The 27,819-nt window shown below is 36.5% G+C and overlaps 6 protein-coding genes across 13 annotated transcripts in view; 3 read left to right on the top strand and 3 right to left on the bottom strand.

The window, feature by feature from the left end:
• Positions 1–10,252, bottom strand: part of LOC123875200 (kinesin-related protein 4-like) — a 34,126-nt gene extending 23,874 nt beyond the window's left edge. Inside the window, exon 1 of the mRNA XM_045920892.1 lies at positions 10,242–10,252. The gene's annotated coding sequence lies outside the window, so the exon portion shown is untranslated. The remainder of the gene's footprint in view (positions 1–10,241) is intronic.
• Positions 554–6,825, top strand: LOC123875214 (isopentenyl-diphosphate Delta-isomerase 1). 4 transcript variants are annotated; one of them, XM_045920925.1, is made up of 7 exons: positions 554–947; positions 1,468–1,504; positions 2,326–2,448; positions 2,992–3,177; positions 3,759–3,887; positions 4,563–4,738; positions 5,353–6,825. In XM_045920925.1, exons 3-7 carry the CDS (start codon positions 2,326–2,328, stop codon positions 5,498–5,500), a joined length of 762 nt encoding a protein of 253 aa, XP_045776881.1. In that variant the 5' UTR covers positions 554–947; positions 1,468–1,504; the 3' UTR covers positions 5,501–6,825. The 4 variants fall into 4 exon arrangements, with proteins under 4 accessions (XP_045776881.1, XP_045776882.1, XP_045776883.1 ...); XM_045920927.1 differs by lacking the exon at positions 1,468–1,504 and having other exon boundaries at positions 555–620; positions 878–947; XM_045920923.1 differs by lacking the exon at positions 1,468–1,504 and having other exon boundaries at positions 555–758; positions 878–947.
• LOC123875209 (rod outer segment membrane protein 1-like) lies at positions 7,255–11,210 on the bottom strand. 4 transcript variants are annotated; one of them, XM_045920913.1, is made up of 7 exons: positions 11,133–11,210; positions 10,914–11,035; positions 10,291–10,447; positions 9,507–9,687; positions 8,886–9,006; positions 8,115–8,222; positions 7,255–7,705 (listed from the first exon to the last, which is right to left on the bottom strand). In XM_045920913.1, the coding sequence occupies exons 3-7, from the start codon at positions 10,325–10,327 to the stop codon at positions 7,430–7,432; spliced, it is 723 nt and encodes a 240-aa protein (XP_045776869.1). In that variant the 5' UTR covers positions 10,328–10,447; positions 10,914–11,035; positions 11,133–11,210; the 3' UTR covers positions 7,255–7,429. The 4 variants fall into 4 exon arrangements, with proteins under 4 accessions (XP_045776869.1, XP_045776870.1, XP_045776871.1 ...); XM_045920914.1 differs by having other exon boundaries at positions 10,914–11,023; XM_045920915.1 differs by having other exon boundaries at positions 10,914–11,020.
• A 357-nt stretch (positions 11,211–11,567) lies between these two features.
• On the top strand, positions 11,568–19,469 carry LOC123875201 (peroxisome assembly factor 2). The gene is made up of 10 exons (XM_045920897.1): positions 11,568–12,887; positions 13,455–13,562; positions 14,052–14,185; positions 14,999–15,509; positions 15,996–16,163; positions 16,716–16,862; positions 17,372–17,530; positions 18,034–18,196; positions 18,972–19,111; positions 19,264–19,469. Exons 1-10 carry the CDS (start codon positions 11,780–11,782, stop codon positions 19,401–19,403), a joined length of 2,778 nt encoding a protein of 925 aa, XP_045776853.1. The 5' UTR covers positions 11,568–11,779; the 3' UTR covers positions 19,404–19,469.
• A 993-nt stretch (positions 19,470–20,462) lies between these two features.
• On the top strand, positions 20,463–21,876 carry LOC123875216 (40S ribosomal protein S25). The gene is made up of 4 exons (XM_045920929.1): positions 20,463–20,499; positions 20,713–20,805; positions 20,993–21,176; positions 21,765–21,876. Exons 1-4 carry the CDS (start codon positions 20,497–20,499, stop codon positions 21,842–21,844), a joined length of 360 nt encoding a protein of 119 aa, XP_045776885.1. The 5' UTR covers positions 20,463–20,496; the 3' UTR covers positions 21,845–21,876.
• Positions 21,877–21,991: 115 nt separating this feature from the next.
• LOC123875208 (L-threonine ammonia-lyase-like) lies at positions 21,992–27,643 on the bottom strand. 2 transcript variants are annotated; one of them, XM_045920910.1, is made up of 10 exons: positions 27,457–27,643; positions 27,110–27,214; positions 26,510–26,580; positions 26,229–26,361; positions 25,635–25,786; positions 25,016–25,178; positions 24,553–24,708; positions 23,928–24,064; positions 23,033–23,243; positions 21,992–22,517 (listed from the first exon to the last, which is right to left on the bottom strand). In XM_045920910.1, exons 1-10 carry the CDS (start codon positions 27,457–27,459, stop codon positions 22,386–22,388), a joined length of 1,263 nt encoding a protein of 420 aa, XP_045776866.1. In that variant the 5' UTR covers positions 27,460–27,643; the 3' UTR covers positions 21,992–22,385. The 2 variants fall into 2 exon arrangements, with proteins under 2 accessions (XP_045776866.1, XP_045776865.1); XM_045920909.1 differs by having other exon boundaries at positions 23,018–23,243; positions 27,457–27,641.
• Positions 27,644–27,819: the final 176 nt, after the last annotated feature.

The raw sequence follows: 27,819 nt of genomic DNA, 5'->3' as shown, positions 1-27,819 counted from the left end.
TGTACCTACCTACGATCGTCGTGTTCACGTGGTTTATTTAATTTAGTTAATTTACCTACGCTAATCTACAGGGAAATACCACAGGGAAATACATTACGTTGACTTACAATATCCGATGCCTTTTTATAGCTACCCACGCCATCTCTGTATTAAGAAAAGAAACAATTTTTTTCAAACATCGATTTTAAGGTAGAATCGAAATCAAATCAAAGAGAATATGAATCGATTTCGGTAACAAAAGAATAATACGCCATAGACAAAAGATATTTGATGCCTTACCTTATTAGTTATTTGACACTGACATAATATGAAGACATGTAACTAGACATCACATGGACTTTCGTCTGTGTTGGCGTTTGCTGGTGCGCGTGCGGTGCCTTTTTGGAGTGTTTATAGTTTATAGTTTTCGTAACTTGTAAACAAACTACAAACTTGACATTGGCTAATCTGTGTAAAGCCAGACGAGAGAAAAAAATACATCACATTGACAGTTGACACTTGACACTGACACTTGACAGAGTTGTCATCTGTCATAGGTATTTGTCAACTTGTTGATTAAATTGTGTAATGTGTAGTTTAGCAAGAGGTGTTAAAGTGGAAAATTAATTAATGTGAATTAGGTGGAAAATTAAATTGTGTTTTTCCAGGCTAGAAACTAACCTTTTTTAAATTATCCACATTATAAGCCATGTCGAAATGCCCAGCTATCGCTAACTATTCATAAACGTGTCTCTTCAATTCCACACGTCATTGGCGAAGTAAATACTAAATTGCTCTCGTCTGGTGCAGCCGCATGCAATATATTATAACAAAGTTGAATTGACTTGGGAAAATTAAATTAATTTCAAGTTTTTATTGTTCATTTCTTAATTTTCAGTGATTTTAGGCAGTTTGTTGAAGCCATAACATATGTCCAATAATAATTAACAAAGCCCGAATACCTAAAGGTAACAGCATTTCTATTTCTGCAATATTATATTCTTCCAGCAGTTATCTTAAGCTTCCATGTTCTTTGTAGAGTACATTATAAATAACTAGTAATAATGCGTAAATAATTTATTCACATTAAATGAGACAAGACCATACTAAGTGAAAGTGGAGTCTATTATATTAAGTATAATCGCAATAAGGTGGTTTTTCTGGTGGTTTCATTACTAATTCACTTAAATCGTGTTATTGTAATAAAAAACAGCACAAATTATTTGTTAAATGTGTACCTACTACAAGTTTTTGAAAAACAGCATACTGTCTGCCATTATAAAAACATTATAATTTTACTATGGTCAACTTCTGCTCTGAGCTCTATCCGAACTTCTCATTTCACTCTACCTATTTTTATTATTGATTTAGAGTATTCGCCATGTTTATCATGGTATTTCCTTTTCCTCTTCAGTCCATATTTCCATACTAAGTACTTAATTCATATTTTGTGTTAAAAATGCAAAAGTGTATCTGTTAATTTTCCAGGAAAGTGTCTATAAACCATCCATTTGAGAAATTAAAAGTATGTATCATCCATAGTTATAGTTAGGAGTGGGAGCTCAAACATTAATTAGAATTTGAACTTTCCCAATTTCAGCCTGCCTGCTAAACAATTCAACTAATGAGGCTTTACTAAATAATATTTATCATTGAAGTCATCCTGTTTGATCTCTATTTTGTTGTGTGTATAAGATTAGCATTTCAATGAATTCCTAGTCACAATAATGACAAAGATTGTATTTTATCTGTATAAAAATATCTACACATTCATATGTTTATGTAACCATTACATTAAATTACAATTGAGGACTGGCAAGCTCTAAAAAAATGAAATACTTGAATATGTTAGAGTACAAAAGATGATTTTATCTCTGAAAACAAGATGAACAAGGTTGAAATGTTTTGTTCCAAACTGTAAGCTATTTCTTGAAGCTCTGTTGAATTTAATTAAATTGGCTAATCTTTTTAGCTGAAAAATGAAATGCAAGCATGCAATGAATGTATTCTTGGCACCATTCTATGCAGGAATTATTTGTAAGCTAATTAGATTAGACACATTATAAAATATTATATTGTAACAAGACCTTTTAATAAAAAAGTATATACCGTATTTTGCTGTGACAAGGCTACTGCTGTACAGCCAGACAGACACTTTCAAAATACAGATTTTATGGACAATTTTTATACTTCATATACTTAATATTCAACTATTTTTACATAGAGTATTGCTTTTATCGGTGCCCATCTGACACACTGCCTTTTGTAGGTTCATAAATTACATTCAGAGTTTGCCATTACGTTACATGCGTTAAACTGTAAAACACCTATTGCTATTTGTTCAAGATGCTAGTCAGACGGTTCACACGTTCACTATGGAATACATTGAAAGTGGAAAAGAGGTACCTATCCTCAGAGCCAACCAAACCTGAACCAAAGGAAGATGAAGATGGACTGGATCCTGCACAGGTTAGTTGATATAACAGTATGACGAAGATTTATGTAGAACGCGAAAGTTTGTATGTGTGTGTGTGTGTGTGTGTGTGTGTGTGTGAGTCTGTATGTTTGTTACTCTTTAACTACTGAATAGATTTGGCTGAAATTTGGAATGGAGATAGATAATATCCTGGATTAGCACATAGGCTACTTTTTATCCCGGAAAATCAAAAAGTTCCTACGGGATTTCAAAAAACCGAAAGCCACGCGGGCGAAGCCGCGGGCATCTTCTAGTAGCAAATGAAAATTACAAAACTGCCTAATGCCTGCCATTATCAGTATTTTATGCATCTTAATTTTTTGGTCTTTAAATGTAATCTTTTGAAGATTAATTACTATAATATATATCTATATACAAGTACTAATACTATAATATACATACTATTATACAAGGCACTTGTTTTAAATTATGATGTAGCCTTGAAGTTTATAATAAAGAGAATTTTGAGTTTCTTAAAATCTCTGATTTTAAATTCACTATACCTACATCATCTCATGGATCATTTCCTTAAATAGGCTGCAGCCCTGGACAAAGACATTTGTCTGTTGGTGGACGAGAAGGACACCTTCATAGGGACAGCAACTAAAAGAGACTGCCACAAAGTGGGGCCAGATGGCAAAGTGCCCCTACATAGGGCATTCAGTGTGTTCCTGTTCAACAAGAGGGGTGACATGCTACTGCAAAGGAGATCAAGCCAAAAAGTACATAATTTATCTTATATCATCATAAAAGTGCTACAAGTGCTTTTTAATCGTCAAAATAATTTACTACTGATTTGGAATGCTGTTTCCTACCGAGAAGAACCAGCATGAAACTCAGCAGTTGCTCTTTACAATTGTTCAATTTACAATAATATGCAATATTATTATATAAGACTTAGTATAAGGCTTACTTTTCTGTTTTCTTTAAATTCTGGACCTGGAAACCGAAATCCACGCGGACGAAGTCACGGTCATCAGCTAGTTTTTAATATGGGTATAATGGGTAATCACACTTTACACTTCACACTAATATTATAAAGGCGAAAGTTTGTGTGTATGTATGTGTTTGTACTGCGTATGGTTGATACTCCTTCATGCAGAAGTTACTAAGTTAAGTTACTGGACAGATTTGGCTGAAATTTGGAATGGAGTTAGATTATACCCTGGATTAACACACAGGCTAATTTTTATCTCGGAAAATCAATGAGTTCCTGTGGGATTTTCAAAAAACCTACATCCACGAAGTCGGGGGCATCAGCTAGTGTACTATAAAACAATCATTTCAGTGTTTATTTTCGCAGGTAACATACCCAGACTACTACACAAACGCTTGCTGCAGTCACCCTCTATACATCGATGACAAACCCGAGGACGTCATTACCGCGGCCAGACGAAGGCTCAACCACGAATTGGGCATACCTCTTGACAAGGTATAATGGAATGGGTAAAAACAACAATATTTTGCACAAGTGAAAATCTTGATTGCAGTTGTGACAGTCATCAAAGCTGCACCACAGTACTAGTCCATATTCTTCTATAATGTTCGATTTGATACTGAAATTAGTAACAAGTGACAGTTTCACATAGTATATTCAAAAAATGGGCCATATAACACCATTTGTACTCTCGATTTAAATTGAGGTACCATAATATTACGAACCGGAATACACCCTACACTTAACTTTCCAAAGTGAGCTTTTTTTGGGTTTAGTCGAGACTATATCTCATTTAAAATTGTTACCATATACTATTGAGGGTTAACCCAAAATAAGGATAGGTTGAATGTTCTTTTGGTGGTGTTCCCACTAGATTTTAACATTATTAAAGGGTTGGTTCAACAAATTCCTGGAAAGCCGGCAACGCATTGGCGATTTCTCTGGTAGGTACTGCAAATGTTCATGGGGGGCGGTAATACTTAAATATAGCTTGCTCGCTATTTATGTATAAAAACCGGCCAAGTGCGAGGACTTCATGATTCTAGGTCAACGGGAGGTACCCTATAGGTTTTCTTGACAGACATGACAGACGGACAGACAACTAAGTGATCCTATAAGGGTTCCGTTTTCTCTTTTGAGGTACGGAACCCTAAAAATGTATCCTTGTAGATGGATCCGGAATTGTTCACGTTCCTGACTCGCGTGCACTACCACGACCCGGGCGACGGCGTGTGGGGCGAGCACGAGATCGACCACATCCTGTTCTTCCAGTCCGACGTCAAAGTCAAGCCCAACTCCGACGAGATCTCCGAGTACTGCTTCGTGCCCAAGAGTGAATTCAACGCGTGAGTGCTTGACCAATAAATTAATTATTCTTTAATTTTATTTAGTTGTACCTACTTTAGGTGACATAAAATATTAACAAATAAAATAGGTCACTGTAGTCACAGGCATTTCTCAGAACTAGAAAATAAATGAAGTATGAAAATCGTAGCTTAAGTTTTAAATTTTCGTTATTAATTATATCATTATCACTATATTATCTTCAAATCCAACAACTGATTATCAAAAAGTGTACAATAGTAGCTACTTTCAAAAAAATGATTTCACTTTGAATTTCAAATACTGACTTTTAAAGAACCAAAAAAAGCATTTGTTCAAGGCAAAGTCAATGATTTTTCTTTCTCATCATTGGGGTAGTCCCAAATAGACACTGGAGTAACTACATGTTGTCTTTGTCGATTAGGGAAGGCCTATGTCCAACAGTGGTCGTCCACAGGCTGATGATGATGATGATGATGAAGGTTGACCCGCGACATAGTTCTGTTTTATTGCTGGTGATGGAAAGTGGATGGATAAAGAAGGCGGAGGGCCGTGTTTGGCCACAATCTCCAAGACCTAGTCCAGTAGTGGACACTTTCAGGCTGACTAAAATCTTTATCTCAATAAATTCTTCCAGATATCTGCCGACATTGGAAGGCCCAATAACCCCATGGTTTAACATGATTCGTCGTCATCGACTGAAGCTGTGGTGGGACAACCTGCATCGCCTGAAAGAGTTCGCGGAACCTGACAAAATACAAAAATTCCTCAACGAAAATAAATAATTTAAAAAAATAAAGGTGTGTGGTTACTGTTGGTAGATGTGGGACTTCAGGACGGTTAGATTTATTTAACTTTTTACTGCTATAATAGTCGAGAGACGAAAAAATGTCATGTTGCCTTATCTTTTTTAGCATCGAGATTTAAAAACTCGACGACACTGTTTATGTTACATAAACTTTAATATATGTTACTGTGAGTTTGCACCAAAAAATATAAAACATATGTTTGACAAGTCGTCGTATGTGACGAATCTGTTTTGTTGAATTTACGTTCGCACTATAGAAAATTCATTTATTCTTTGACTTTCAACATTTGTTAAAACGAGAAAGTTCCTACATATAAGATACTGAAAACTCAGTTTGATTGTTAACCGAAAACAGAGTTTACAACATGTTTTTATGTTTTTTCAGTGCAAACTAAACCTACAGTCCAGAGTGAAGAAATTCAAGTATTTTTAGTAGTCACATGTGCTTTTTATAAGAAACAAGTAGTACATTACGATACGTGCAATTAAAGTACACACCTAAAAAGAAGTTTCACATCAAAAAGGCTAGACTATGCTACTATACATGAATAATATTGTATTTATAATAATATTATAAGTAATGATGTCTTATGGATTAAATTTATCATGCACTTCTGTATCGTCATTGTATTAAGTTTATATTTTAGTTATTAAGTTCATAAATCGAGTTTTTTGTCTTGGTTGTATAATAATATTATTTGATCATATAGAGAGAGAGCCCGTGAGGGCCAGACCGTTGTTATTTTATAAAAGCTGAAAGTTTCTCTGCGTGGGAGAACCATCAGCTACTATGAAGTTTAGATTTTCTTTGATTTTCTTAGGCTTTGGGAGAGAACAGAAGTAAAGAATGTGTAAAAAATCTAACGTCAAAGTATAGTGTAATTTTTTTATATTTTCTTCGGAATAGTATCAGAAATCACGTCACACAATGCCAGGCACTTAGAGTCATGGAAACCCCGTGCCAGACACCCTTAAACTTTATTAAATTGTTAAACTTTAAGGTCTGGCACTTGCGGCCTTTTAGTCCAATACCTTTTGAAACCAAATTTTAGAATAAATTAAGATAAGTATAAGATTTGGTAGTTAGTATGTGAATAAAATGTGGACAAAATATTTAAAACATCATTTGCTTTATCATTCTTATGGACTGAAACTAAGAAATGGTTGTCGATACATATTTAATTTTTAATCTCTTTTCTGTCAATAATAATAATATTAATTTACTACATGTATAATGGATATTTAATTATATCTGTACATATTTCGAAAAACGGGTGCTTGAAATATAGATTTGTATTTTAATTTTGTGATTTTATTTTAGCTTATTTGCACACATTGAAACCCAGTAATTCAACAGCAATGAAAATGTTGGTACGTTCACTCAAGGCCAAGGTACGTTCACTCAAGGCCAATGTCGCCCATGGCTAATTCTGTTCACAATTATTTGTAAACTAATATTAAATACTAGGCAGGTCGTAACCTATACCTACCTAACAGGTCTGATATCCAATATATTAGACAGATCTAAATGTATTTCTTTTTTTTTCATAATAATGCTTGCGGAGAAGGATAGAACTTGATTTGAACTGTCCAAATTTTTTGAAAAAATTCAATATGGCGGTTGTATGGTGCCATTTTCAAATGAGAAAATATTAACTTTTTTGGATGGGCAGTTGTTTTTTAGTGTGATTCCGTATGGGTTTTATTAAAATCCAAAGTGAAGATCAAATCAGGTAGTAAGGTACCTACATTCCTATTTATTTAAAAGTGAAAACAAATTCGTACGCTTGCGCGACGTGACGCATGTGAGATGCATGCTCGGTGTTCGCGCACTTCTAGTCAAACGTACGAGCATGCTTAAAAATATGGCAACCCAGTTTATAGAAGTGGTTAATATTATCACATTTTATTCATAAATAGGTTTCAATAATTCATCAGAGCTATTAAAATCTGATCCCGATGATGTCGCACATCGTCCTTTCGGATGATACGTTGCGGTCATCCATTGTAGAGTGCGAGCTTGGCGAAATCTTTTCTTGAACAATTTCTTTTTAGTCCCTCTGTCCACTTTCGTGTCTGTATTAGACCGGAGCAAGTATGCTTCGCAAGTGATTTGGTTTCTGACGTGAAGACCATTTTTGTACGCAGTGTGGAGATAACGAACTGCTATGATTTGCAAAATCTAAAAATGATATACCTACTGATTGAAGGCAATTAAAGTCTTGTTGGTCTATAAGAGTTACTGGATTAATTAATCTGTGAAGAAATTCACAGTAGCGGTACGGAGTTGGAAAAGTGCCGGTGTTACACCCTAAACTACTGTCCCATCGGAGCCATCGGACTATGCGAGTAAGGCAATAGAGAATGCACACTTGTGCATTCATATCTCGTGCGTAATGGTGAATCTCTAACGGAATTACGGAGGACCACTTTTCCATATGTACCTAACAAGGACTCTATAATGTAGGTACATAAATTATTATTGTTTATTAAAACTACCCTCATAATTAAAATCCTTGTTCAATATATGTATTAGTGAATAGTGATGTAGGTAACTCATTAATCTAGCCGTTACATAATTATAAACTTACCATCGCTATTATTATAAGAGCCATTACTGAATTAAAACGCCAGGAGACCGACATCATTTCGCCTATTAATTTTTCTTCACAACCATCTTCCCAAATTGTTAACTGTTGCTGAAAAAAAACAGAAATACAGTTAATTTCCATAATTACATATGTACGTCGTTTTTTTAACTAGAAAAAATATTAACTACTTATCTAATACATACTCATCCCTCCCTATTTATATTATCGCAAGAAGTGTACGTCTATTAATAAATTTTCTCTGCTGGGAACCGATCCCAGTTTCGGTGTTTCGACCCGATGTTTCGACTACAGCTTCGCTATTGGGAATCGGCAAATGATTCGTAATAATAATTAATTGATGAACTTTTTCATGATCGATTAGCAAAGACCATAGGTAGCGCACACACACACGCAGACGGTTGTCAAAAAACCTATCAAGTGGGAGTCAGAATCGCACAGGAATGGTTCCGTACCATCTTACAAGAAATAATACTTTAACTTTTTTGACTACCTACTTAACCACAAACTCACGGTTTTTGGATTTTTCCCTTAACTTGTGCTATAAGATTCTAGGTTAACGGAAAATACCCCATAGATTTTGTTTTCTTGACCGTCTTGATAGACACAGCAGACAGACTGACAACGAAGTGATCCTATAATTGCTCCTTTTTCTCTAAAGGGAGAATACAAAAAATTATTGATATCTTAAAATCAGCAACAGCGCTGCTTCAATTTTTGTAATGGTTAGTTACTTTTAGGTATTATACTTACTGATGGATCATACTTGTAAATTTTCCCGACCTGCGTGATCCCATGGTGGATGCAAGGCCACATCGCTGTCATAGAGCAACAGCTGTAAGGCACGTCATCCGCCACGAACTTGCGATGCGATCTGACAAAACCACAATCTGATAACTTGGTGCCACGTGTAACAGGTAACAACAAAGCAGTTATCTGTTCGAATCGCGTGTTATTTTTGTATGAAAAGATCGGTAACTCAATATTTCAAAACCTTGCAGAGATAGATAGTAGATACCTTTTTTTTTCTCTCTCGTCTGGCTTTACAAAGATTAGCCAATGTCAAGTTTGTAGTTATTTGTAACAAGTTAGTTAAACTATACAAGTATGGACCCCGTCTGTGCCGGCGCTCGCCGACATACGCACCGGACCCCTTAGAGCGCTTTCCAGTCAGTTTTAACAAAAAAACACTCTAAAAAGGCAGAGCACGCCCGCAAGTCACCACACTCACAGTGAGGATATATTGTTATTTGTGATCTGTCCACTGGTGTACCAAGGTATGCGGAACCACTCCCGGTAGTTAATACGGCAGCAGTGGAAACGCATCTGCAAGCGGTCCACAGCCACTTTTAACGGCAAATGAGAGGCACTTACAGTGAGGATATATTATTATCTGTGCTCTGTCCAGCGGTGTACCAAGGTATGAAGAACCACTCCTGGTAGTTGACTCGGCCACAGCAATGGAAGCGCGTCTGCAAGCGGTCCACAGCCACTTTGGACGGCAAATGTGTGGAGTACCTGAGCATCGCTTTCGTGATACCGCCCTTTATTTTTGCTTAAAATGATTTAAATAGTACTAAACTGATAGCTACGAACTACGATTGAGTGAATAAACATTAAGTTTTAAAATAACCTTGTGTGCTTTAGATTATGATTAACGGTAACTAACAATAATAAAAAATAGCTAATGTATCTCATATTTTGTTGATTATAGGTACCTACACCCGATATTTTCATCAAAATTGATTTAGTGCGTAGGTAGCTAGTTACGTACTTTTTAATTAGAGCTAAATTCGATTTCGAAGCATTTGATTTTTATTACTACGTATTACCTACCTATTTTTAGCTACCTAAATTAATTTTGGTTTTTTTTGTCTGCCCTATTTTTGTTGATTTCTCTTTCTCCTGAGTATCAATAGTCGAATGGATGAAATTCGAAGTTTAAATCTATAATATTATTATGGGCATACGGATATCGTTCGCCCCGTTCGCCCATTTAAACCATTGAGCTATTGAGGTTCATTGTGCCTGACTATTATAATTCCTACCTGATATACCCGATAAACGAACTCCTCCCGGGAATTCCATGTTCACCTAATAATACGTTACCTAGGTAGGTACCTATTTATTAAATAAAAAGCGGTAAAAATTTACATACCTCTGATGATAGTTGATTGAAGTCCAGAATAAAACATAATCGCCAGGAAAATTATAATGATAATGATGAGAGCCCACACATAATAATAAAGCCCATTTGTTACATTATACTCTCTCTTCGGCAACCCGGCTTTAAACAGTTGGTACAATCCATATAACTATTGCAAAAGTAATCTTCAATTTATTTAAAAAAAAATGATTTATCCATTTACCCTATTTACCTACCTACCTATGGATTTCATTAGTTTGATTAAAACTGTTTAAAAAATTCGCTACTTCCTATTTGCTATTTGGTCTCTTGTAAGGAATAGGAACTTTCACACGCCACAGTCTTGTGCGCTTGAATCTAGCGGCTCCCTGCTGCATTGCGACTCGTTTGAGGTCGTTTGTCCACCTAGTGAGGGATCTTTCAACGCAACGCTTTTCGGTGCAAGGTCACCATTCTAGCACCTTAGAACCCCAAACTCTATCGGTTTTTCGAACTATGTGCTCTGCCCACTGCCACTTCAGCTTCGCAACCCGTTGAGTTATGTCGGTTCTTCTAGCTGTCCTATTATGAATGTAACATATTACATATCTAACTATTATTGGTTGAATCTAATTTTTAAATGTAAATAATGCAACCTCAATAACAACTGCCACAGTAGATCCGCATGCTATGATGACAGGGATCGCATTCCCATCAGGCCAGCAGATTAGATCCAAGAGTGTTCCTTCTTCACTGCGTATTCCTTCTGAAGTATTGACTAACCATATCAAATAGAATATAACAATAGGCATGCAAGCCATTAGGAGCATCCTTATGTTATTAAAAGATGACCAAGTTAAAAACATGTTCAGTACCTACAAATAAACTAATTTTCTTTTTGATTTTCAAACTTAACGAAACTTTAACTTGCTTGATGCTTGAAGAAGATAAAATCGTTCGTAGACAGTATAACGTAGTGATTACATACTCTTTGGTAGACAGGGAAAGAAGAACAAAGATTATTTTTGTCAAAGGGGTTTACGGCTCTGGATTCTAGCTCTTTTGAGTCTTCTCTTTATGAAACATCAAACAAACCAAAAGCTAAACATCCGAGCTTTACACCCAAGAAAAGTCGTCACTCAACCAGAAAGGTCTGAAGATAAAATATATAAGAACAGATGTTCCTTTTCCATACCTTTTCTGTCTATTTGACGGAAAGGTATGTTCATAGGTACTTATTGTCTGGTAGGGATAGAATCCAGAGCCGTAAAACCACTAAAATAAAAATGTTTGGTCAAAGTGACATTGACATATGTAAATAAATTGCAATTTGCAAAAAGATTACAGAATACAGAATTGGGAAAAAAAAACATTGGTCAAAATAATCAAAACCAATAATCAACATGATAACATTGATAACACCAAAAATAAGTAATTTTCATCCGCACCAGACGTACCCGGCCTTCAATAATTTATTGTTAGAAGATTAGTTAATATTATAATCTCAGTGCATTAAAATATTATGAAGGAAGAAAATTCCAATAGGCTATGGGTGCTGAAGTTTTGCCTAAAAGTGTTGTATCCAAAGTTCAATATTTATACCTTTCTCGTTTTCCTAGCTATTAAGTACAGATATTATGTCCATAAAGGTCTATTGACGCACAAGAAAATGAACGTTTATACAGTTAAAAGCCTTCCCAAAAACATCACAACTTCACTCACAAAGGAGCATATTATTCAAGAGGAAAATGTACATATTCTCTCACACAAATGTATCATAATTCCAAAAGACGATTTCATACAATTAAGTGTTGAAAATTTCTTCTACAAAGACAATGAAGTATTATGGGTAATTATGAAATTATCACCGAATTTAAAAAAGAAATACAAATATAAAAACTGCTGCCAAAAAGACAAAAGTAATTTAAAATATAATCTAGACTTTGTGACATCTGAAATTCATAAGAAGTTATGGAAAAGCTCCAACCTAGAGGCCATTGAAAATGAAAGAATTGTACCTATCGTAGGATCAAACTTTGTCCATGGAAATACAGTTTATACTAATGAAGAGGAACTCCTCAGCATGGCCTCATCATTTAATCTTGATAACAGCACCGATATTGAAGTATCGTTTCATCCAATTTCCTCATTTGAATATTCGCCAAAAATAGCTGCAGCAGCTGAAGTGAGCCTTATAGTAAATGAATATGACCTAGAAAATGATTTTCTGAAAGAAGTACTTAGTAACTATTTTGAAATACCTAAAATTGTAAGCTTAGATGATGTGATTGGCATAGAACTAACTCCTTCTATACTATTACAGTACAGTTACAAATATTTGGACATGATTGAATCTACTAAAAAACTTTACTTCATATGCAGAAAACTGCAAGGTGATGAAACAGTACCAAAAGATAAAAGTAAAGTTGTGAAAACATATTACATTGTTAAAGGTGTGACTCAGTTAACTCTAGGGGAGAACACTCATGCAACAAAACCAAAGCATAAATATTTAGAAGTAGAAAATTCAGTAGGAAATCTGCATAAAATACATTCATGCCCAGATGGGTTGAGAGAAAAATTTAAACAAATTCAAGATGCTATTAATCCTTTTCTGACTGGAGAAATAGGTAATATTTTGAACTAAATTAGGTAGTTATTAGTAAGTAAGTAATAATAAGTAAGCCCTCTGGCTTAGTTATTACTCCACATTATTATCAAAACCACAACTTTTCACATAGAACAACTGGTAACTGACTATTTAAAACAATTAAGGATAAACATGTGACCCGCTTAAGACTAAATTAATTCCAATATTAGATCAATAATATTACTAACATATTATATACTACTAAAATAGGGCCAACATTTAAATAAGAGGCACTGCTTATTTATCTATTCACTTGTCCGTCAAATTACTTATTTTATTAGAAAGGTAATGTTTGTTCTTCATATTCTTGGGTTTCTGTTTCTGTCGAAATGCAATTGAGTTGAAACATTCTTCAATTGTTGTTGGCACTTGTGTGAAGGTTCCTTGACAGTATCATCAACATGCAATATGTGCCATGCAAGGACATAACACATGCTGAGTACTAGCTAGTTATTTTTCTAAATACAAATAAACTAATAATGTACTATTTATGTATCATAGTGATTTGCAGAATACTGATGCTTATGTTTAATTTGCCCTTTCACAGATGAATTATCAGCTTCCCTGGCAAGTCCAATCATACCAATGCTGCTTCTCACTGGTTCTACTGGGTCTGGAAGACATTTGTTGGTGAAGACGCTGGCCAGATGCAATGGTATGACTGTTTGTTTGTTTGTTTGAAAAATGTCTTTATTATTATCGATTATTAAGAAATATATACACAGTTTATGTCTCGGTAACACAGGATAAACACAAAATTATAAATCTAACATAGTTTGGCAGGCTATAAACGCCCCTTTCAAACTTACCAACATCATATTTATCACTCCATTCACATCATAAATACACCACAATAGGATAAAAAATTAATTATGCTAACTTAAGTACACAGTTAGCACTTACTTGTACACATATATTTTTACATTTAAAGCACTAATTCTAAATAATCATAAATCATAATGGTATAATAGTATTCTGTATATTAAGTAGTTAAATTCCTGAAATTTTTAAAATCTTGTCTTTCATATTATGCGTATACCACCAACACCTTATACCAATACTAGTAATACTAAGATACCAAGACATTAAAGTTATGAAAGAACTATACACATTAAAAATAATAATTTAAAAATATCAATTGTAGGTCTCAACTCCTTACATATTGACTGCAATGGGGTACAGAACTCGACGGCAAAGCAAACTGAAAGTAAAATAAGCTCAATGATACAGAAGGCCAAAGCAGCTGCACCTGCCATTGTTTTACTGGACAATTTTGAGGTAACATGCAAGTTTTAATTATTTTTTTTAAAGAATATTAGCCATGCTAATCATGACTAATACTCCTCTTTCCCCTCCAATTAAGCGTAAAGCTTGTACCAGGAGTGGGTACGACAATAGTGCAATGGATGGGGTTTGAACCGCCAACCTTTCGGAATTCAGTCCGCTCCTCAACCGTTGAGCTATTGAGGCTCTAAAATTTGAGGGCATTGATGGAAATACTTATAAAAATTGATTTCCTGTTAAATTTTTAGCTCTTAAATAAAGTTTATATCATAGTCTTTTGAAGTACTTGAGTACTTATATTTTTTGAGAATTAAGGAAACAATTCCTGTTGACAAACAAAAATTGTAATTACGCAATTCAAAATAAATGTGAATGCTAATATGTATTATAAATGCGAAACTGTGTTGGTCTTTAACAGTCTATCCCTTAAACCGATTTTGAGGAAATTTGACACAGAGATAACTTGATTGTCCTGGGGACAGATAAAGACTACTTTTGTCCCAGACAAGTACCTAATCAAAGAGTTCCCATGGGGTTTTTAAAAACCAGTCTATTTGTTACAACAGTAGCTTGCATCCTGGCTATTTTAATCCTAAAAATCAAAGAGCTCTCATGGGATTTTAAAAAAAACCTTAATCCTTGGTGACAAAGTGGCGGCATCATCTACCTTGTAGGTAATAAATTTTAAGCCATGATTTGAGTTAGGTACAGTTGGGTGAAGTAAGTGCTAAGTCGTGGCACAGCCTTAAGGCTATGTATGCACTTTTTATGATGCTTTAAAAACATAATATAAAAACAATTAATTAGGTTTTAGCTGTAGACGCCGAGAACAACGAGGACTATCGCGTTATGGAATACTTCGTCACGGCAATAACAGATTTGTACGAAAACTATACGAAACATCCCATCATATTTATAGCGGTAACCGAGAAAGTAGATTTAAAACCAAACATGATGAGGATATTTTTGGAAAAGTTTCATATACCGAAACTAAATGTACAGCAAAGATATGAACTTTTACTATGGTACACATCAGTTATGGGTCTAAATATATATGACAACAGAATAGATAATAAGAATTCAAACCAAAAATATGTACATATTGACAGTGAAGAAAAGGAATATTTAAATAGTTATATAAAAGATGTCTTATTCAGAGTGGCATCAAAGACTGAAACTTTTGTGTACGGGGATTTGGATACACTTATGCACTTTGCAATGAGGGAGTCATATTTGAAACAAACTAAGGGAAAATGCCAGATATCCAGCGATCCCAATCTGTGCCTTGTTCAAGAAGAGGATTTTAACAATGCTTTAGGTAAGTGATAATATTTTCTATCTAACTTTTGGAAGCAAATTATTTATCACTAGCTGACGCCTGCGACTTCGTCCGCGTGGATTTAGGTTTTTTGAAATCCCGTGGGAACTCTTTGATTATCCGGGATGAAAAATTAGCCTATGTGCTAATCCAGAATATTATCTATCTCCATTCCGAATTTCAGCCAAATCCGTTTAGTGGTTTTTGCGTGAAGGAGTAACAAACATACACACAAACTTTCGCCTTCATAATATTAGTGTGATAAGAGTATTCCTTTTTTTTATTAAACAAAATAAGAAGAAGAAGTAGGTTCTCTCATGATAAATAAATAGATAGATGTATTAGATAGATACTAGATAATGCCTGCGACTTCGTACGATCGCGTGCATACAGGTTTTTAAAATCCCGCGGGAACTTTTATTTTCCTGGATAAAAAGTGCCTATATAAAAAAAGTAATGCCTATTTTCATAATTTTATGTTTCCAGAATCTATAAGAAGCCTTCAAAGTCAACATTTGGACGCGCCAAAAATTCCGAAAGTTTACTGGGAAGACATTGGAGGATTGGAAAAACTGAAAAAGGAGTTATTGAAAACCATAGAATTCCCAATTAAATTCCCACATCTATTTAAAATGTCTTCCTTAAAAAGATCCGGTATGTAATAGTTTTTATTTTATTTTTATTTTTTATGGAGACACACAGTATTGAAAATAAGCAAAAGGTAACACAAATACAAAGCACACACACCACAACAGTCTCCAACGAAAAGTTATCACAAAATAAATTTATAAGGTTTTTTATATAATATTACCTTCTCCCAACGTAATATTTACAACTGTTAACGTGAAATCAACTTTTAATTAGCTCATCATTAATAAATAATTATGATTAAAAAAATTAACATAATATGTCACTCTCCAGGTCTTTAACTATATTCATGCAAAAAATCACGCCAATCCGTTGCTCCGTAGCGGCGTAGTTGAAGGACAAACAAACACACTTTCGCATTTATAATAATTATATAGATATTCCAAGGGGAAACCCTTGTGTGTCTTCAGTTTTTCTGCAGAAGAAAATCTCAAACGTTTACTTATCTCGGAATAACATCGGCCTATTAGTACGTCTTGTGTATAACTTTTATAAATTGGTTGTATATTAAAGAAAAAATATGACGCGACCCACTCACAGTAATATTAATTCTACTAGGTATTTTATTATATGGACCACCCGGATGTGGAAAGACCCTGGTCGCGAAGGCAGTCAGCACTGAGCTTAATGTCAGTTTCATGAGCGTCAAGGGACCTGAGCTATTGAATATGTACATTGGACAGTCTGAGGAAAACGTGAGGAAAGGTGAGACCACTTTAAGGTTACATTTAGTTCATAATATCTTACAGTGTACACACGCATAACTACCCATATATTATGTAGATATTACCAGCGTGAGCTCATATGGTGTGTGACCCAAAAAATATACCTTCATGAAAATCTGTTTTAGAATGTACAGGTAAAGCCCTGTCATATGATACCCCACTTGGTATAGTTATCTTACTTTGAAAATTGAAACACATTTTAAAGTTTTTCTGTGATGTAACCATAAATTTACGATTTTCGGATTTATTTCTTTACTTGTAATATAAGGCCTACCTATCTGCCAAATTTCATGATTCTAGGTCAACGGGAAGTACCCCATAGGTTTTCTTGACAGACATAACGGACGGACGGACGGACGGGCGGACAGACAGCGAGACAGACAGACAGACAACAAAGTGATCCTATAAGGGTTCCAGTTTTATTCTTTTGAGGTACGGAACCCTAAAAACCTATAGTTTTGCTATATTATATAATAATGTTTTTGTTAGTATTTGAAGCAGCGCGCGCTTCATCGCCGTGTATCGTGTTTCTGGACGAGCTGGACGCGCTGGCGCCGCGCCGGGGCGCCGCGGGGGACTCCGGCGGCGCCAGCGACAGGGTCGTCAGCCAACTGCTGGCAGAGGTCGACGGGGTTGCCAGTGGCGAAGGTATATTTATACTGTCATGTCCGTTACAATTATTTCCTTTAAAATATCACCTCCTTTCTTACATGTTTAAAGAAGTTCACTTCAGTAAGTTGTGGCTTTGTGTACGTCCAATTTAACCGTAATCCGTACCTTTCTCATTGAAACAGAAAAAGGACTCTAAAAACTTTGATAATAATTCGAGAGCTTCATAACAAAAGGGCACATAAACATAAGTGGGGTTTTACATGAACGACAATAATAATGTGAATAAAATCAAAACTAGCTGGTTATAATTATCATATCTGGCTGACATTCGAAACATATCTCTATGAACTAAACATTTTGTTTTGTTGCTGCAAAAAACGAAAAATTGTATTTTTGCATATACCTTTTTGTTATTAAGCCGTCAATATGATTCAAATTCAATTCAATCATCTTTATTGACCTAGGAAATGAAATAGGAATACTATACTATACTTGATGAAATAGGAATACTTTACAAACGTAAAAAATCTCCCATTCAGACGCCGATACATCAAGCTTCGTGTTCATAATGGGTGCGACCAACCGGCCGGACTTGCTCGAACAGTCACTGCTGCGGCCAGGTCGCCTCGACAAACTCATCTACGTTGGGCCTTACACCGGACTGCGGGAGAAAACCTCAGTTCTTAACGCGCTGTCTAGAAGGTGAGCTTCATTCATTTTATTATAGCTGCTGTTGAGAGTGTGGGGAAAATGTCCCATTTAGACGCCAATATATCGAGCTTCGTGATCATAATGGGCACGATGAACTGCCCAGACTTGCTTGGGCAGTCGCTGCTGCGGCCCGGTCGCGTCGCCAAACTCATCTACGTCGGGTCTTACACCGGACTACGGCAGAAAACCTCAGTTCTCAATGCACTGTCTAGAAGCTAAGCTTTCTTCATATTATTGTTAAGGCTGCTGTTGAGGGTGTGGGGGGAAATCCCCCATTCAGCTGCTGATACATTGAGCTTCTAGAAGGTCAGATAAGTCACTTCTGTAATAGAACAGCTAGAGGAACCGACATAACGGGTTGCGGCGTTGAAGTGGCAGTGGGCAAAGCACATAGTTCGAAAAACCGATAGATCTTGGGACTTCAATGGCGAACTCGCACCGGAAAGCGCAGCATTGGAAGTCCCTACAAGAAATCTATGTCCAGCTGTGGATGATGATGATGAATATATTTATAGCTGTTGTTAATTTGATCTATTAAAAAATAAAAAACCTTAAGCATGATTCACTCTACACAGTGCCTAGGTTGGAACATGTCCCTAACGAGGCACAGTCTATTGCATACTTTTGTACTAACTAATTTATGGTATACGGAGAGAGTCCGTGCGTCAGCCAGAGCACGACGACCTATTGTTTAAGCAGATCGTTAAACGTTTTACAGTTCTCGTTGATCAATTTATATATTAATGCTGAATTTATAACTAAACAGCTACAAGCTCCGTCCAGAGGTGAAGTTGGAAGACGTAGCGGCGGCGCTTCCGGAGCGCTGCACGGGCGCGGACTTGCTGCAAGTGGTGTCGGTGGCGCGCGCGGCCGCCGTGCGCGGGCTCGTCGCCAAACTGCACGCCGGTGCGTAGTTAAATAAATAAATAAAGCCTTTATAGCCGAAGTTACAAAACAATAATAACCAAACTTACAAACTTTACCTTTTTATAATATCTATTTGTGTAGAGGTCTGAACTCTGGGTTAATAAAAATGCATGAAATATTTTGTTTCACAGGTCAGATAAAAGAAAGCGATCTTAGCAGTGACTCAGTGTTAATTGGTGTATCGGAACTTTGGCAAGGAGTTGAGGCGTTCCGACTCTCGGTCACAGAAGAAGAGTTGGCGTACTACGAGTCACTTCAGTCACAAATGTAATCTTCTAGTCTCAAAATAAATTTTGTTGGCGGGTATAATCAGCTTGATAAAATACTGAAACGTTCACAACCAGTCTTTTATTTATTCGACCAGAGAAACAGCGTGCAGGACCAATGAATTAACATTCGGAGCAGTAGCAAATGTGTTTGATCTGCAACCACCCAGCTGTAAAATAATGTCCTGCATGCGTAGTCAACTCGCGTGTTGTCTTTAGCTGCCCTATTTTTTAATCTTTACGCATCCGTTTGTGTAAAATTAGTTCCCATGGGATTCTTCAAAAATTTAAATGGTCGCGGGCATCATGAAAAATATCGATTTTAAAATCGATAGCCAACGAAATCGAGTCGCGTGCTTAAACCATAGACTAATATCATTATAGTCTGTGCTGACGTCAAATATTTTAGTTACCTATGATTGCCTGCGTCAAAAAATATAGTGTGACCATTTATACCAGATTTCTCCCATTTGGGCAGATTTGCCTACTTCATTTTCAGGTTTTCTAAAGTGGCCAAAAATATAACTGAAAGTATTTCTTTTATTCTCGTGCGTTTTGTATCTTCTGTCTTACTCATCACCAAGCACGAATTTTATACTGCACATGCAATGAGTATAACATGTCTATGATAAAAGTTTATTCTTATTATCTCTTTGAGCGTCACGTATGACATTAAAATAATATGTAACTGGCCATAAAGGTTTCAGTCATGACATGGTTTACGAGTGGTTATATTTTGGTCATATGGGTTGTATAAAAATCGTATTAAAGCATACAACTTCGAAGTTATCTCGTTGCAAGGATACATTAAGCTTCTTGGCCCACTACATACATTGAGTGCATTATTATTAATAAATTCATTATGTAAATAGTTACTTGCCTACTTAAGTGAGTTCATTGTCAAGAGCTTGATTTTATTGAGATTTATCTACTCACTAAAATACCTCATCCCAATGGAAACACTAAATAAATGACTAACATATTTAGGCACTTTCATAGCTATGAGTTCGGCTGATTTAGGCAAAATTTTAGCCGTTGCCTGTATGGCAGATTTTCTATTTTCGCGATGGTCACCCTGATTTCTTTTCAATTTCCAAGATGGTGAGTGTTCATGTCGAATATTAAATTTTATCAAAGAAATATTTAACAGTGCTTGCTGTACACTCGTTTATATTAATTACTGATTAAAAATAGTGCGACGTTTATAATTTTGTTAAAGTGTAGTTTCAAATCGATGTAAAAAGTATTAGTAAGGTGCATAACAAATCAACCGCGTGGCTACCGAATGATTTATAAGTGATTTGTATTTTTTAGCCGCCCAAAAAGGACGCGAAATCTTCGGCGAAACAGCCCCAAAAAACCCAGAAAAAGAAGGAAGGATCAAGCGGCGGCAAAGCCAAAAAGAAGGTGCGATATGTTTTAAATTGAGGTTATGTTAAGGTGAAGCGATTACTTGCCAAATGATTATTCCAAAATTGCTTGACTGTTCTGAGAGCAAAAATAAACTGATATATTGAGTCTGATGGCTAGAAAATTAATCATTGTTTGTGTTGTGTAAATAATGTTCGTTGAGACATTAAATTTTAATTTGCAGAAGTGGTCCAAAGGAAAAGTACGTGACAAGCTAAACAACCAGGTGTTGTTTGACAAACCCACATACGAGAAACTCTACAAGGAAGTGCCACAGTACAAGTTGATCACACCCGCTGTTGTATCTGAAAGGTTGAAGGTCCGAGGGTCCCTCGCAAGGCGAGCCCTCATTGAACTTAGAGAAAAAGGTTAGTCACATAAATATAATTTTTAAGGCCTTAGGCCATCTAAAGTTCAACATGCTTCAAGAACTCTTTTAAAAATACATTTAATTCCCTAATGTAATAAAAATAACTTGTCTCTGCCTACTATATAAGAAATATGAGGATTGACATTGCAAATAATAAAGAAATGAACATATTGTCGTTAGAGTACCTAAATATAGGTGTATTGCTTGACTGAGAGAAATTGTGAGGTAGGGATTTGCAGGAAGACTGATGTTGACTATATTGAGTCTTGATTTTCGTGTCAACCGTCACCTCCCTCATCCTATGCTCTACTTTATGAACTCTATTGAGATACTCTTAATTTAGTTTAGAGAAAAACAAGAGCATTGATGTCAATATAACATTAAAAATATGTTCATCTCCTCTTGTAATATGCAATCTCTAGTAAATTCCCACTTCCCACTAAACACCATTTATTGTGATGAACTCTTAGCCTGGATCAACCGTGACAGATGAAAACTGATATATTGAGTCTGAATATGAACTATTTAAAAAAAAATTAAGGCAACATATGTTCCATATTCATTAATCAGACATTCCTTGTTGCAGGACTAATCAAGCAGGTGGTTCAACACCACGGCCAGGTGATCTACACAAGAGCAACAAAGGGTGATGACCCAGTCGCTTAGAATTATGTCTTAAAATAAACAAAAAACCCAAATTTCTGTCTTTCTTTATTGAAACATATCATAACATAGCACATAACATAGTAAGTTTTTACCATAAAATAAAAATGAATCGGTCATTTCAAAAATGGCGTAAGTCAAATTTTTCTGCTTTTTATGCTGTAAATGCTTTCTCAAAGGCACATCCTTAGTAAAAACTATGTTACTCAGGGGGTTCCTTTATTTCTAGTAAAGTCCTTCAAAATTAGTTTACTTATAATTGAAACTGTTTTTATTGATGCCTGAAAAATTCTAATTGAATGACTTATGCAGTTTTGGAAATGACTGATTCAAATACAAATTCCAAATAAACAATAGCAATAAATATAATAATATGTATGTATTATGTAAATATAACTATCAAATCCAAAAATTCCTATTTTTGTTAATTCAGTAATTATTATTTTTTCGCTTGAAATGCTGTGATAAAACGATGAGTTTTAAAAAAAATGATTTCAAACAATACCTAGCTAGAGGTCCAATATTGGATAAATAAATAGTATAATTAGTGCATGCCAACTTTGTGTTTATCATCAACATCAAGCATTGCAAATCTGATAGTGGGATATAAATCTCGTAGGTGGTCCTTGAACTTTGCTGCGTGTTCTTCATTAGCTGTCTCTACGACCACATTAGCCTGCGAAAAACACATAAAATTATGAAAGTGCTTATGTAAATGGTTTTTCTGAAGTTTCAACTGTAAGAGTTGTATCAATATTAACTTAGTTACCAAACAAGATAGTTTGATATTTCAATATCTGTGATTTTACTTTCTTTCAATATGATTCAAAGTTTTATCAAAATCGGTCAAGCTTCAAACTTATTGATTAGGTAGTTTGTTGGCTAGTGTATCCAAAATATTGCTTGCTAAAGCAAAAAGCACTATTGAATGGGTGCACTGAACAGGAATTTCACCTCATTCTGTATGAAATATAAGCACATTGCTGGCCTCCATGCGAAATTTCTGTGAATTGTTTTTAATAATTGATTCATGGCTAATAGTCGAAGTAATACTTTAGCGTGGTTATTCTCAAATAATAAGACTCATCTTAAAATTAAATAAATATTTTTTTATTTATTTAAGGTGCATCTAACTTAATCGGTTTAAATTAGGTACGTATTTAAGTGTATACCTACCCAAGTAGTCCCAACATCCGTATGCACCCACATTTGCTCGGTGACCAGACTCTTCAGCACGGCTTGCTCATCAGCAATGGCTTTCGCGAGCACCTCCAAGCCCTTGCAGTGGTCGGGCACCGCCACCGCAAAGCGCATCAGTCGCCCGCTCACGCCGAGGCCGCGTTGGATCGTGCGAGACAGTCTGCCAGAGTCCACGTTTCCACCACTAATTACGCAAACCGCCCTGGAAATAAATAGTGAAGCCACATGAGTGGTGAGGCTGTGGGATAATAAACTGGTCATGTGCGAGTCGGAATCGCACACGACCAATTTATTAGGGTTCCGTACGAGATTTGTACTTTTTAAATTACATGTCGACCATTTTTAAATTTTTATTATCAGCTGTTGTAGCGGCAATAGAAATACACATTCTGAGACAACTGTATACCTACGGTTCATGAGATACAGCCCGCTGACACTACAGAACTCTGAATATGCGGCGCGTGCTATAGTTTACGGTATCGGTGATGAGTAACGCTGATGATTAATGCTCTTAGAACAAGAAGAATAATTTATGATATTTCAGTCTCATAATGTTCCTATTCTAAAACGACAGCTTCTGACAGCGGCAGGCATTCGCTTCGCAGGTAGGTAGCTAACTAAAAGTCCGTTATTTTTGTAAATACGGTGTTTTATTTTTGAACTAGATGACGCCCGCGACTTTGTACGCGTGGGTTTAAGACTAAAATCCAGTGGGAACTCTTTGAAAAAGTAGTCTATGTCCGTCCCTGGGACGTTAGTAAGCTAACTCTGTAGGTACGAAACTTCAAAATCGGTTAAACTGTCAGGCTGTAAAAAGCTAGCAGACAGACAGACACACTTTCACATTTATACTATCAGTATGGTTCTGTAAGTAGGCTATATTAACCGCTTTCCTCTCAGTTCTGGTGCAAGCCCCTGCATGACGGCAGCCAAGGCACAAACACCGGCGCCGTCCGCGACCAGTCGCTCGCGCTCCAATACATTTATCACGGCCTTGGCGATGTAAGCTTCATCCACCACCAACTAAACATGGGCCAAAAGTCGTTACACGCTGGCTAGTACCTACTCAGTATATGCTGCATACCCACGAACTGATGACGCAAAATCAATTAACTAGGTACTACCTGGTACCTATTTAAAATTATTATTATTGGTAGTTAGAAATAGTAAACCTAGGTTTAGTTATCTACCTAACCCTTATTAACCTGGTGCGGGCGACGTGCGGGGCGTCCCCACGGCTCATACTCCGATTGCCATCTTAACCTGTCGCGGACTTTACCTAGGTAGATATGTACCTACCTACTCGTGCCTCATACATTGGAAAGAAGAAAGACGTACTACACGTACAAAAGAAGGAACCCTAATATGTATGGAGACCGAAGCAATATTTTTACCACTTATATAATCGTTACTAAGTACTTTTTAGTAGTAAGAGTATGCCCAGACATATTAGTATAGATGCAGGTAAACTAATTTATTTATATTGTATAGGTTTTGCAATTGAATGTCACCATTCTGTCCAATCTTCCTCTGATAGTGGCAAAGGCATTTTCTCCGACGACACAGGAACTCAGACCCTGCGCTAGGTTAGGCACGAGTGGCACCGACACCGGGTAACCGGCTTGTAGTGCCCTCATCATAGTCGGCACCTTCGCACATTCTGCTCCCTACATGACCGGTATTACAAGATCTTTTATTAACTAATTATGTAAAGGTATTTAATTTAATCAATAGTAATTTATTTATCTTAAAAATCTCAAGATAGAATCAGTCAAATAATGCATGACAAAACTAGACAAAGTCTTCGGAGACGTAGAGACAAGTGAGCTTCTTGTAACGGGCGTGGTGGCCACGTACGATGACCGCGTCGGCCTACGGTAAATAATAATTGGGTCGGGGGTTACAAATAAATCTTTATTGTCAAAGAAGCTGAGTGATGATCTCTAGCTCTTCATGTAACTATAGTGTGCTCACATAAACCAGACAAGTGCACTTGAGCTTCTTGCAGGCGACGAGCGTGGCGGCGAGCAGCCCGCCCGCGGCCACCGGCACGATCACCGCGTCGGCTTCCGGCAGCTGCGTGATGATCTCTATGCCCACTGTGCCCAGACCCGCCATTACTAGTGGATCGTCCGAGCTGTGCCAAATAAATAATAATCGTAACAATCAATTTCTTACCCCCCGTCCACACACTGCGCGTGTGGCATGGGAAGAAGCGAGGAACGGAGGCAGAGACGTAGTGTGGTCGTGTTACTCGCATGTTCCTCGTTCATGCCCATCGCTCCCTATTTCGTCGGTAGGTAAGTATGCAATAGCACGCACGCTGCCACAGTTTCGACGTCCATCGTGTTGCAAAGGCAAGCGACGGCGAAAATTGAGCAGTGTGTGGACGCACAGTTACGCATTGCACCAATTTCAAATATATTTTTTTGTAAAGACTGTAGGTAGGTAGGTAGTTTTGCCACCTAAAAGCATATTATGCAGCATGCTTCGTAACATGGCAGCCAGTCCGTTAGATACCAATTATGAAATCTAGTCAGGGTTATCCTGGTGTCGTAGCCTGTCATCAAAAAACTTGAACTCAAATGCAAACCTTAGTAAAATATGTTTTCCATCTCGGTTGACTTTTTTAGCGTAGTTGACGGTGTCCTCCAGGGTATCGCCGTAGAGCACCACGTCTGCGCCGAGCTCCGCACAGCGCTGTGCCTGAGACGGAGGACTGCGCTCTGGGAGCACCACTGTAACCTAATCATCAAGACATCCGAGTCATTTTTCCCGACTGATAAATAGCTAATTATAATATCAAACTACTGATAGTGTTTATAAGTACTCGTAACTACGTGTCCAGTCTCCATCTTTTCGTTATCTCGGAACTCTCAAACTACTCATAAGATTTTTATGTGGTGTCTTTTGGCTTTATTCTAGGGTTCGCCTGCCAAGTCATGGTAACATCAATAACCATGACTTGGGAATACCAAATTGGATTTCTTACCTACTCACCATTTATTTGATAAGTACCAAAACTTTTCTGGTGTTTAATGTAGAGGCTAACGTGGTGGTGCGTGGTAAGTAATATTTCACAAATTATGTTAGGATGGAAAGTATTCTGAGAAAAGTAGGTAAGTAGCCTTAGATAGTACAGCTGGTTCATATTATCATGTAGTTCTTACTGGCAAAAATAGTTTACCGGTATACCCAGAGCACTGCCGTGGTAAGCAGCGCCAAGGGCCATATCTCCGTTCGAAGGCACTATGACTCCTCTTTGCGACATGTCATCATGCCGGGCGACGAAGGCATTTCGAATTCCGCGTTCAGCACAACTACGACAATCATTCATTAACCGACTTCGAACAAAGGAGGAAGTTCTTCTTTCGAGAGATTTTTTTACCACTTAGGTATATAAAACTTAGGTAATAAGTAGGTAAGTATATTGAACATTTCATATTCATCGTTTGTAAAAAAAATTACCTGCCCGTGTATTGTAAATTATCACATTTTAAATATATCTTGTAATCCATGTATTTGCTAATTTTCGCTTCCTGTAAATTAAGAACGTAAAATATTAGATTTCAAAAATAACGGAATATGTATATGCAGTAAGTAGGTACCTAGACAAATAAATATCACTTGCTTTAACGGCGGTGAAGGAAAACATCGTGAGGAAACCTGCATCCCTGACAGTTCTCGATATTGTTCTCAAAGATGTGTGAAGTCTGTCAATCCGCACTGGGCCCGCGTCGCGGACTGTGGCCTAAACCCTTATCATTCATTGAACCTCGATAGCTCAACGGTTGAGGAGCGGACTGAATTCCGAAAGGTCGGCGCGGCGGTTCAAACCCTACTCGTTGCACTATTGTCGTACCGACTCCTGGCACAAGCTTTACGCTTAATTGGAGGGGAAAGGCACTCGCCTTTCCCCTCCGATTAAGCAGTCCCCCTCCAGTCATGAATAGCATGGCTAATAATCTTTTTTTTTTAATTCCCAGAGGAGACCCGTGCTCAGTACTGGGCCGACAATGGGTTGATGGTGATGAGGTAGGTAAATACTAGATAACCCTAGGAACTTACACATAGAGGCGTGTGTATTACTCCATTTTCAATTCTTTCAGCTGCTTGCTTAATTTCGTTGAAGGATAAAATATGTGGTTTGCCCGACGCCGTTTCTAGATTATCCTTGAAAACATTAGGGTTTATGGTTTATCCATTTGATTTTCCTATAGTTTTTAAATGATGAACATTGATGACCGATGATCTAGATGAAGACCGATGAAGAAGGTAGGTGGGAGCGGGTGGATTAGGAAGGCCTATGGCCAGGAGTGGACACTTACAGGCTGATGGAATGGAATGGAATAGTTTTTAAATAATGTGATTTATGTTTGTTTATATTATGTTATGCAGAATTTAGTATTAGGTACCATTTTTCTTAAAGTATTTCTTGTGTTGTTATAAAAATATTAAAATTTGCATACAATATTGCTGCAGCTAGGATAATAATTTATAAGCTGCAGCTACTATAAATTTATAACTTATTTTTAAGATAAATCTAGCCCTAACCGAAATGATCCATCAATTTGGCAAATCTGGCATGTTGTAAATATTATTGACCATTTATTGACATTATTGTTAATCATAATTATAAATCACAGATTAATATATTATTGAGATCTGCCTGTAGTTCTTATTCTGCATGCCTTTATTTTATAGGTGTACCACAGACTTAGTATATGATATAACAATATGTTTATAAGCAGTAGAAAGTAGAAACTTAATAAAGAAGA

Source organism: Maniola jurtina, chromosome 19, assembly GCF_905333055.1.
Source record: "Maniola jurtina chromosome 19, ilManJurt1.1, whole genome shotgun sequence".
NCBI classification, from domain to species: Eukaryota; Metazoa; Arthropoda; class Insecta; order Lepidoptera; family Nymphalidae; genus Maniola; species Maniola jurtina.
This window is presented reverse-complemented; position numbering and strand designations above follow the sequence as displayed.